At 35.4% G+C, this 12,020-nt stretch overlaps 1 protein-coding gene across 5 annotated transcripts in view; it reads right to left on the bottom strand.

Moving 5' to 3' along the window:
- The window catches only part of Atg7 (Autophagy-related 7), a 350,749-nt gene that overhangs the window by 231,197 nt on the left and 107,532 nt on the right, over nt 1–12,020 (bottom strand). For all 5 annotated transcript variants that reach the window (XM_090402077.1, XM_090402076.1, XM_090402073.1 and 2 more), the window contains one exon: nt 3,565–3,681. In XM_090402077.1, coding sequence (XP_090258203.1) covers nt 3,565–3,681 — 117 coding nt within the window. The remainder of the gene's footprint in view (nt 1–3,564; nt 3,682–12,020) is intronic.

Here is a 12,020-nt window from a genome sequence, read left to right as displayed (position 1 = left end):
TTAACACTCCTTGCATTAACAACGCATTCTGGTAATGTGTTCCATTCACTGACAATTCTCTACAAAAGATCTACTCCTCACACCCCCTCTTCTCTTCACCACATTCTTATATAACTTCCAAGACAGCCTCTGGTTCTTCTCTTCTCTCCTTTTACTATTTTTATAATCCTATGTGGTTTTTTGGATTTTTATAATCCAAAAAAATCGTCTCACTAACTTAAATGTCTCTGTCATGTCACCACTTTTCCTCCTATCCACCAAGCTCTGCAATCCATATTTATTCAACCTCTCTCCATAGCCATCATTCCAAAGCCCTGATATTGTCTTAGTCACTCGCCTCTGGATCTCCTCCAATGATTCCACATCACACTGAAAACCAGGGCCAAATTTGAGCACAATAGTCCAAGTGTGGTATGACCAGTGCTTTATATAGTGGCATAACCACTTCCATATCTCTATATGTTAGAGTACTTCTTATCATAACAGCATTACAACATACAGTCTTTGCAACACTTGCAATATGCCCTCTAATTTCAGTCTAATGTCAAACATCACTCCCAAATCTTGAATCTCATTCCTTTCCTGTAGTATGGCACCGTCAATAGAGTACACAGTCTTATATTCCTGCACTCCAAAATGCAACACCTTGTACTTATTAATTTTAAAACTACAAAACCTATTCCTTTGTCCAAGTCAAAAATCTATTTAAATCTTCCTGAAGGGAAACATCAACAATGCGGTGCTACCTATAATTCTCTGCAACTTTGCATCATCAGCAAACAACTGAAATTTCCAGTCAGTCACATGATATATCATTTACAAACAAGTTAAATAGCAGGGATCTAAGAACAGAACACTGGGGCATGGCACTGTTACCCTCCTTTTTTGAGACACTGCTCTATCATACACAACTTACTGGTATGGTTCAAAGAAGCAATCTCTGATCCATATAACCAATATGCTATCTATTCTCATCCTCTGTAGTTTAGTTTGTACACCAACTTATCATGTGGTAATCCATCAAACATTTTTGCAAAGTACAAGAATATCACTGTATATGATTTTCCCTTATCTAACACACTTGTTACATTATTATAAAACATAAGCAGATTGCTAAAATAAAACCAGCCCTTTCAAAACCCATGCTGACCATAATAAAGAATGCTATGTCTAGTAATACAATCCTGTATTCTATTTCTAACCAATCTCTCCAACACTTTGACCAGGGGAGGCTCGTGCATAGGCACTGCAGAACTGCAACACCCCAATTTTTCTCGATATATATTTATTAATTTATTATTATTATGTGACACCTCCAAGGAGTCCAAAGGCCCATCGAGAGAGAGTGTGCAACAGCATCGAACTATTGAAATCCTTCAAACTACTAACCATGCTCAAACTGGCTTAACTTTTTATGTGAGCCATTAGTAGCAGAGGCTCTACCAATCGACCAACTTTGCTGGCTAATTTATTTATATTTGCTTATAATATTTAATTTTATCATTAACAATCCTATACAATTCTCTTATTTTGTATAAAAAATAATAAAAATCCATCTTGTAGCACTTAGGATGGCGAAGGACGCTAGCAGCACTGTGTTTCCTACAGTGTCATATTGCTATGTGCGCATACATATGCATGTCATAGTGAGATGCGAGCTATTAGCGTAATGCGGCACTGTCCATTCTGCAGTTCCACCGTTGTTTATATGCAGTTTGTACCAGTAGTAGAGTGTTCGTAGTGCTTATCATGTTTACTCCATCTCTTTAAATATTTGGACATTACAATTAAAGGATTTAAGTGTAATGTCCAAAAATTGTAAATCCATTCCTTTAAATTAAAATTAAAGGAATGGATTTTATTTTTAAGTAATTTTGAATTATACTCAACTGTATAATTTTATCGATAATAAACAATACTTTTTCATGAAACAAAACAAGAAGAATATATTTTATTTTTAAGTAATTTTGAATTATACTAAACTTATAATTTTGACGTGTTTGACATTAGACTGAACAATATTTTTTCATGTTTAAATTTTTTTAATTTTTACCATAATTTTGATATTTTATCCAAACATGTATAGAGTGAAATCCAGCACAGCTTGGTTGATTTCATTCATTCATACAGTGTGTATGCATATTTCGAAAGTTGCAGCAGCCCCATGATTTCAAGCCACGAGCCGCCACTGACCTCGACTACAACTGTAGTTATACAGACTGGTCTATAATTGAAAACTTCTATCCTAGAACCATGCTTTTGGAGTGGTACTATTTTGCCTTCTTTCCACTCCTTAGGAACCCTACCTACTGCAAGAATTTCATTAAATAAACAGGTCAAGGGCATTGCTAACTGTTGTGCGCATTCCTTAATATGTGGTGATATGTCATCCATTCCCAAAGCCTTATTAACATCTAACCCAATCAACAACTGATGCACCTCTGATTCTTTCACTTCCAATTCTCCTAATACTTGCCTCCCTTCTATATACTGTACAGCATCATTTACACCAGTATGATATACACTGATAAAGTGCTTGTTCAATAATTCCACTATATCCTTTGCAACTGCTATTCCGATACCATGATCACCAGTGTCAACCTGTGATAATTATTCTTTCTCTTGCTTGCCATATAGCAGAAAATTTCCCTTCAGTTAACCTTGGTCTGACCAGCCAATCTCCTCTCATACTGCACCTTTTCTTTCTTTACCATACTTTATCATGGATCTGATCATTACCAACTGTCTTGTATCTCCTCCATAGAATTTTCTTTTCCAGCACAGCTTGCTTGATTTCACTGTTTATTCATTTCACTCCTGATCTATTTACTCGCCTAACCCTTGGTATGCAGTTATACATTGCTTATGTCAGATACTGCCTTATGACTTTCCATGCACTGTCAACATCTTTTCTACTCAGCTCATCTACCCAACGTTCTGATGCTAACTGACTACAGAGCTTCCTATAATCACCCGCTTTATGCTTCCACATATATCCATTTTTGGCAGTAACCTTTTCTTGTTTCACCAATTCCCAAGTACCTCACGCTCACTCTCACCAACCAGCAGCAGTGTCAACACCTCATTAACAACTACATCGACTTATAAAGGCAAAAAGTATATGAATTTAAATAATTCATTAACTTATGCTATTTCCACCCTTGAAGAACTTAAGTTTCCTGGTAGGAAAGAAAATAACAACTAGGCAAAGCAATAGTTGGTATAACATCTGATATCATAATGCATACATATTTTTAGCTAATATAGTTTAATAGTTAAGTCTCAAATTGTCCTTCTCTTTAGTTCTTTCATCATGAATGCTTACTAACACCATAGGTGTTAGTAAGCATTCAAGCAGACACACATATGGGTAGGCAAGGATGGATGCTGATTCAAATGCCTAAATTTAATTCTCAATATTCCATATGCAGGGAAGTCTATGCTCAGTTAACCAACTTTCACCCTTAAGTGAACTCATGATAATATCATTATTGCATGTACTTCAAAACTTTAAATTATACGACTGTGCAAAATAATAATACATGATTATTTCTGTTTAATTACCTGATTTTTATCAAAGTAATCTTTAAGTGGTTTTGGTTGTCTTTCCAGATAGCTGGCTTCTGGGAAACAGAGAGCGGGAAATGCAAACCAGTAATAATAATTATACTTTTTGAGATCCTGAAAAAAAGAGAGTATGCAAAGTATCAAGCTGGTATACTTGTATAATAAAAAATAACTTGCTAATTATTTAGCAGATACATTTTGATAAGCTATGAAACATGGCAACTTATATCTGTAAATGAATGTAATGCTTACCTCATTATATTCAATACCAGCAGGAAGGAATAAAAAGTTTGGAAAATATGATAACAGTTTCTCCTTTTTTTTTTTTTTTAAATGGTACAAAAATGAAAAACCCTACTTCTTTATTTATATCTTAAAGTAATGGGCATAAATAAAAACATTCCATCAAAATGGTTTCTACACAGAGAAAATTTATTTTCTAAATAATTAACTGATAACAGGAAATCTTATTCCACTAAAAGGTTACTGTAATAAGGAGAGAATTTATTTCTCTCCTCATTTAGAACAGCACTGATGCAATAGAATTTTTTTCAGTAGTTTGTGATCAACATAACAGTGTTTGCTATACTAGAAGTTGAATGAAAATAAGTAGGCCAACTTATTTTGAAAATTATAAACAGATGTCTCTTTTTTCTGAGATGAGGTGCCTTTTTTTCTGTAACCAAGTTTACATAATGTCTTCAAGATATCCACACTTTTTCCACTTTTACGACTCAATGCATCTTTCCCATAACTTTGTTTATTGCAATGAATTTTTTCTATTACATAAGAGATATTTAAAATCTCTTTTTCCAGAGTTTCTTTTAACAATAGTTTTGGCTTTGTTTTAATATCTGACCCATACACAAAGATTGCAAGACCTATAGCACATCAGTACCAAGTGCTGGTAAGAAGAAATAAGGAATCTGTTGTCATGTTTGTTGAACAGCTGATGGTTGTATTCTTTAGAGAATAAGGTAGATTGTTCTGAAGACCAGAGATAGATAGAACAAATGAGGGAAAGATGGTTGAATAAGTTTCGAGCTGGATAATAAATGGATGTTGACTGGCTGCTACTCTTGTTATTCTTAAAAGAAAGAGGAAGGAGATGCTGCATAGTATAGCTCCTCCAACTCTATTGGAGGAAGTAGGGGAGACAAGAGATCCTTGATTGAAATTCAAGGGACATACTGCAAAGGTGGTGAAAGTAACAACAGAGGATTGCTGCTATAATGAGGACAATGACCTGCAGAGATAAAAGAATTATCATTCCGTTGTATAAGACTCTGATCAGACCACACTTAGACTATTGTTCTCAGATCTGGTCCCCAGGATTTGAAGGGGATAAATTAACTGCGGAAAGGGTAAAAAGGTGGACAACAAAGATGGTGTCGGGACTGTACAATGTTAGTTATGAGGATCAGCTAAGGGAATGTAGACTGCAGAGTTTGGTGGATAGAAGGAGAGGTGATATGATTGAGACTTTTAAACTGCTGAGAGGTGGTTACAGGGTTGACACTGGGAAGTTTTTTCGCTTGGTTGAACAGCAGGAAGGAGTGATGACAAGGGGCCATCCCTGGAAGTTACGGAAGGAAGCTGTGAGCAATAGGGTGAGGAGTGGTTTCTTTGCATGGAGGGTGGTTGAACCATGGAATGCATTGCCTGATAGAGTGGTGAGAGCAAGAATGGTCAATGAATTTAAGGAGTGGTATGATATACTTTGTTTCCTAGGAGAAACAAAGTATTACATAAGGACCTTCCTAATATGATAGGAGGTCCTTCCTATCATATTAGGAAGGACCTCCTACGATGAGCCTTTTGACTCCATGGAGGCCTGAATAATAATAATAATCACAAATGATCTCACTCAAATTGTCCACATGCCCACCAGAATACCAGACAATCCCAATTACTCCCAAACACCTTGGATTGCTTCCTCACCAGTGACCCATCTAGGTACACTATGAATTTTGTCTACTCTCTAGGCAGCTCAGACCATAATGTGGTGCAGATCTCTTCCCCATGGAGCAACATATACACACACCTACTCACATCCAAACATTGTATGGTATTATCCAAAAGCCAAGTAGGATGATTTTCGCAACTTCTACACCTCATTTCCTTGTCAGATTACTGGTTTCCATCCACCTGAGCCAAAGCTGTGTGCAGAATTACCAAAATAATTCTCATCAGCATGGAAACATTTATTTCCCACTCCACCCTAAATTCTTGTCCCCCAGCTAAGCCTTAGTTCTCCCACAGGTGTACCAAGGCTGTACAAAAGAAGAGTCAGGCATACCCACAACTGGCTTGAATCCAAAATTCCATCTTCCTACAGCCTACACCAAAGCATGGAAGAGCTGCAAAAAAATTATCACCCCATCAAAAACTGATTTTGAGAGAGCTAAAACTTGCATCCCGCCCAAACAGCAATGCCTTTTGGGATCTAGCCAAAGCTACTGGCTTTAACTTCTGCTCAACACTACTCCCACCATTATTACACCCAGATGGCACTGTTGCATCATCACCCACAGAAAAAGCCAACCTCCTTGTTTCCTACTTCTCTAATTCTTGCATAGCTGATCATGGTAAATGCCCCTCTACCATTCTTGATCAATGCCACATTTGACATTCTGCAAGAAATGAAAAAGAAAAATATTGCTTAAAATGAATACCAAAAAATCTATTGGACCTGATGGCATTGCTCCAATTGTTCTACAGGTCTGTGCCCACAGAGTTGACTCCCACTTTATTTACACTTTCTTTATTTTTTTAAGTCACCCTTACCATCTATAATTCCTTTTATATGCCGTTTCCTCCATTTTCAATAGCTTCAAGAAAATTTGGAATGGAATTAAAGACAAAACCATATTGATGGTTTCATCTTTAATTCCACATGGAAGACTATTACCAAAGTTGGAGGAAATGGAAATGAAGTTAGTAGCATGGATAGGGGTGACACTGACAGACAGACACCAGAAGTAGTATAATGGTGGAGTGAATCTAAGAGAATGAGGGTGACTAGTGGAGTATCTCAGGGTTCTGTAAATAGGGCCACTACTCTTCAATTTATATATCAATAATATAAGGAAAGATTTAAGAGGGAATATTCAGTTTGCTGATGATGATGCAAAACTTGGGAGAGCAATAGTTGATAAAGGTGATGTAGTTATCCTGCAGGATGATTTAAATAAATTGACATTGTGGGCAAAAGTTAATGATTACAGATTTAATGTTGCAAAATGTAAGGCTATGCACTCTGGGTTGAACAGGTTGCATATGGTGTATCATATTAATGTTACTGGATTACTGCATGAAATTGATGAGGTTAGGGACTTGGTGATAACGGTGGACAGAGTGTTGAAATTCAGAGGGCATACAGCAAAAGTTGTTAAAATGGCTCAAAAGATTACTTGGGTGTTGAATTCAAGCTAACAAGTAATCAAAAGATTACTTGTTAGCTTGAAAATCAAGCTAACAAGATAGGGAAGTTATTATCCCTTGTTCCAAGGCTATGATTCGGCCACATCTTGACTACTGTGTACAGATTTGGTAACCTGAGTTTCTTGGTTCTTTAGGACCAGGAAGTGGTAGAGAAGATTCAGAGATGAGTGACTAAGCTGGTGACAGGTCTGTGGAATACTCCCTATGAGGATAGGCTGAAAGTTTGTGGATTACAAAGTTTAGTTGATAGGCAAAAACGAGGGGACATGATAGAAACTTTTAAGATATTAAAGGAGATTTATAAAATTGATATAAAGAAAATTTTTCAATATATTACAAACAGTCAGAGAACTAGGGCCCATTCATGGAAGTTGAGTGGTTAGTGTGTGTGTGTGTGGACCAGATTTTTTGCTTAGAGAGTCATGAAGGAGTGGAATGGCTTGCCAGAATTACTTACAAGTTCCCTGACAGTGAATGAGTTTAATGAGAGGTATTATTTTGTGTATATAACAGTAGTTCTGCCCCCATACCCATGGGGAACACGCTCCCTAAGACTCCTCAGGGATACATGAAACCACGGATAGTACTGAACCCTATATATACTATGTTTTATTCTATACGTACATACCTATGATAAAGTTTAATTTATAAGTTAAGCACAGTAAGAGATTAATAACAATAATACAATAATAAAATAGAACAATATACTGCAATAAAAGTAGCAAAATACTATAGGGATTAATTGAACAGAAGCACTGTGATACTGTGCAGTTGATCTAATAACCAAGACAGCTACTAAGTGAGTAACAGGTGGATATATACAGGGTGAACACGCTGCAAAGGGAAGATTTGTGTCACAAGCAGGATGACACAAGATTTCATCATGCTACTCAGAACAGCACACAATTTAAAACATATGAACTGTTTATTTCTGGAATTTTCCATTTAATATTTATGGACTGGGTTTGACCATGGGTAACTGAAACCACAGATAAAGGGAGTATTACTGTAGTTAGTTTGGGTCTCCCACAACGAGTCTCCAGACTCCATTGAAATACCATATAATAATAATAATTCTTTTGCTTTTCTCAATAACAGTTGTATATTTTGATTGTACAGTTTGCATCATAAAAACTTAGATTCTAACTTAAGTTTCATGTATGATTTCCTTTAAATTTGTGACAACCATCACTTATCTTGCTCAAAACTAGATCACTTCCTATTTCAAATCTCGTCTACACTTATATTCTGAAACAGTTCGAGTCTGATGATATTGCTATCAACCATATAATATAAGACTTATTTTTGTGTATGTGCATTCTCCACATCCACGTGGTTAGCCGAGTGGCTATGATCATCACAAACATGTGCTGGGGAAGGTGTGTCCTAGGTTTGATTCCTGTCGATGACATGAGGAGCTCAAGGATCTTCCTCAGCTATAGCGAAGTTAGCTAGCCTTGGGTGTGGACAGCAGGGTTCCCCCCCCCCCAGTTTATCTGGGGTTTTTCATCCTGCAAGCAGGTAAACCAACCCCATGAACACACATGGATACAGTCATGAATATCACCCTTAGGGGATGCAGCAGAGGAATGGCAAACCGGTTGCATTAATACACCAGTAACCCCTCATTAGGAGGGGACTCAACCCTTGACAGATGAGAAGGATAGATAGGATAGTGTTCTCCACACGAGTTAACTGCATTTGTATGTTGGAACATGGTGTTAATAATGAGTAGTGTATAACCTAAACAGAAATCAGCAGGTACTTATTATTATAAATCCAACACCTTTCTTCAAACTTTCCCAAAATATTTCTCTATGTATGGCATTGACTTCCTACTCCATTGTTTATAAGTTTCCAAAAGAATCAGTTTTTAGTACTTTGTTTTGCCCTTTCATGTACAAATTATTCTACAACTCTGGTTGAATAGGTTTTATTGAAAACTGGTATTTGAAATCCTTACAAAAATCCGATGAGTCATTTTTATTTTAATCATACCATATGCAGAAGGACAAAGGAATGAGTGTCAAAATTATATATCACAATAACACTGCTCTAGCCAACAACTTGGATTTAGAATACATACAATAAGATGTCTGTGTGTTTTGATGTTGATTTTAAATTGTCATTCTTATTGGAAAAATCTGGCAAAACAAACTGATAATAATTTTGTACTGGTTAGATTAAATTTAATCAATTTGTTGTTTAGGATCTCTAATAAAATTTGTAAAATTGTTTCAATCACATAATTTTCTGTAGAAAAATTAATCAAAACAAAATTGTAAGTCATTTACACTGCAGTAATAACAAATGTCAGTATGCAGGAAAACAATCACACACCTTTTCATCTTTTTTTTTTTTCTTTACAACTGATATCTTTACAGCAGGACCGTGCATACATGCACCCTATACACATACATATATGATGCGTGCAACTAAAGCTGGAAAGAGAGCAACACAAAATATACTGTGTTGTTTTTAACATTGACATGAATAGTTTCACATCCTTATTGCAACAGACTTCTTCATGTGTGTAAGAAACTTAAGAAACTTAAAATATGTATAGGGGCAGAACACAGCAAAATGAATAACATGGTGTCAATAAATGCAGAATAATGTAGGATTCGGAGGTTTTAAAATATGAATAACTTTTTTGATTATTAATTTTTTCATTTTATTTTTTTCATGTATTCTAAGGAACATTTAGAAAATTTAATTATGAAAATGTTCACGACCCAACAATGAACCAAAATTGTGCAATTTTATTTTGAAAATTAGCATTCTCCAGAAACTGATTTCAGCAGTATCCAGATCTGTTGGCTTCTGACTTCTTTCTATAGGGTTACCTGAAGAAAAAAAGTGCATGTGAACGAGTCCCAGACAATCCAACAGCTGAAGGAGAACATTCATGCAGAAATTAAAACAGTGCAGCCAGAAACATTAACAGCTGTCATGGAACACACTGTAGAAAGGGCTCAGTCTTTGTGAAGCCGAATATGGAACACATTTACTGGATGTGGTTTTTCACAACTAAATACAGTAAACCCTCGATTTAATGGACAAAATTTCCGGTCCGTATGTCACATGTGAAAATTAACACCCTGTTAATTTTAAAATGCTTTTAACCAAGATTTGCTTATAATTAAATTAACAGGTTATTTTTTGTTATTAATTTCCTGTTATTTTAACCAATTTTGGTGAATAGGCCATCATATGTTGGAAAAACACTGTAGTAATTTAGCTGACATAAATGAGTCACCACTCATAAAACATGTTCGGCAAATGATTAGGATGTGATCACACCAATCACGCTGTAATTGGTTCTTTTGTTGTGTGGCGTGACTTTCTGCAGCAGTTTTATTACCCACATTTTCATAATTTTAGGGAGTTAATTGTAAAAAAAACAGCAGAATTCAAAAGTTCAAAAAAACTTGATAGTTTTTTCAAAGCAGAATTACCTGAATCAAGCACCTCAAGATCGAACATTAACTTCATATTAACTTATCTAAAAGTGTGTGTAAAACAATTTTTTGTTATTACAGTGCTAATATTGATAAAATTGCAGTATACAGATATTTTTCTTTTAAAAAATTCATGATTTAACGAAGACCCTTTAGCCCCTATTAGTCCATTAAATCGAGGGTTTACTGTACTATTTTTTTATTTTCAGGTTTCTCAACCTGAAGATAAAAAAAAAAAAAAACTCTCCAGGTTCTGTGTTTCATTATAACAAAAAAAAAAGTATAAAAATAATTAAATAAAAAGTTATTAAATGTTTAAACCTCTTCGTGACTTATGAGCTACCCTGTATAAAACAGTTGTATGCATATGCTTATTATTGTGCATACTGGATTATGTTTGCATATCAGCATCATAGTTAGAGGATTTCAGATATGAATATAAATCCTAGAATAAATTTAAGAGTAAAGGTTCTTCAATCTCAGAAGACTTAGATTTTTTTCCCTCTTATTCTTGTCTTAGCAGAAGATAAGATCCCAATGATACATTCCAAAGAACTTGGTGTCTTTTGTGCTAGGACATCATGAAAACTGGCTGACAATAACACTGTGGATAGTGGTATAGCCTCATGTCTCTGTATTCTGTGTTGTTATTCAATATTTCAATATTGAAATATTTCAATATTTCAATCTGTCCATAGAATGAAGATCTTGTAATCACATCACATTTGATAAACTCCAGGATATTTCAGAAAACTGTGTTTAAGCTTAATGGATTAAAGTAAGGTATTTTAGTGAAAGGGGTGGCCAATGACTAGCTTGACTGAAACAGAACCAATCCAATATAGGAATTGCCAATTTCCTCATATTTGTTTTGTACATTTTTACCGAAGGCTTTCTCTATCTTTTGTTTAGCTACTTATAAACAAAGCTTAGTTCTCTTACATTTTTCTCTGTATTATTTTAGGGCATCTGTCAACCTATTTGCTAGGTGCTTCCAGTATGGTTTCTTCTTTTCCAAGATAGCTTCTTGTGTACATCATAGTGATCTTATTTTTCTACACTCTTGTAGACAGCATCACCACACGTTTGCCTAGCTGAATCATGCTTTCTTGAGTTTGTCACTGAGACTTGAAGGTTTTCTTGTCAAACTGCTTCATTTTTTCCTGAACAATGTTTGTGTAATTGAGTCTACAGTTTGCCTGTTAAAGCTGCTCAATTTTAATCATTTTACCATCCTATACTTGTACTTGTTATTTAGTAGGATCTCCCTGTTTTAGTCTTATTTGTCTCAATAATACAAATTGTGTCCAGGTGGTACTTTTCTAGTTCTTCGGAAGGTTCAAGTTCCTTTCAATTGATACTCCTTATGCTGATAGTTCCTATCTTCAATTCTTCTGACACTAAGTTTGTCCTTCCAGATGTTAAGTGGAGTTTGTTCCAGCAGCTGATATTTTACAGTTCACCCAGGTTCCCTGATGAAAACAGCAGGGCCTTGTTTAACCAGGCAATGCCCTATCTGGTACAAAATCTCATACAATTTGGTCAGCT

This window comes from Typopeltis vanoorti, chromosome 12 (assembly GCF_054136105.1).
Source record: "Typopeltis vanoorti isolate ZY-2024b chromosome 12, IOZ_Tvanoo_1.0, whole genome shotgun sequence".
Taxonomy (NCBI): Eukaryota; Metazoa; Arthropoda; class Arachnida; order Uropygi; family Thelyphonidae; genus Typopeltis; species Typopeltis vanoorti.
This window is presented reverse-complemented; position numbering and strand designations above follow the sequence as displayed.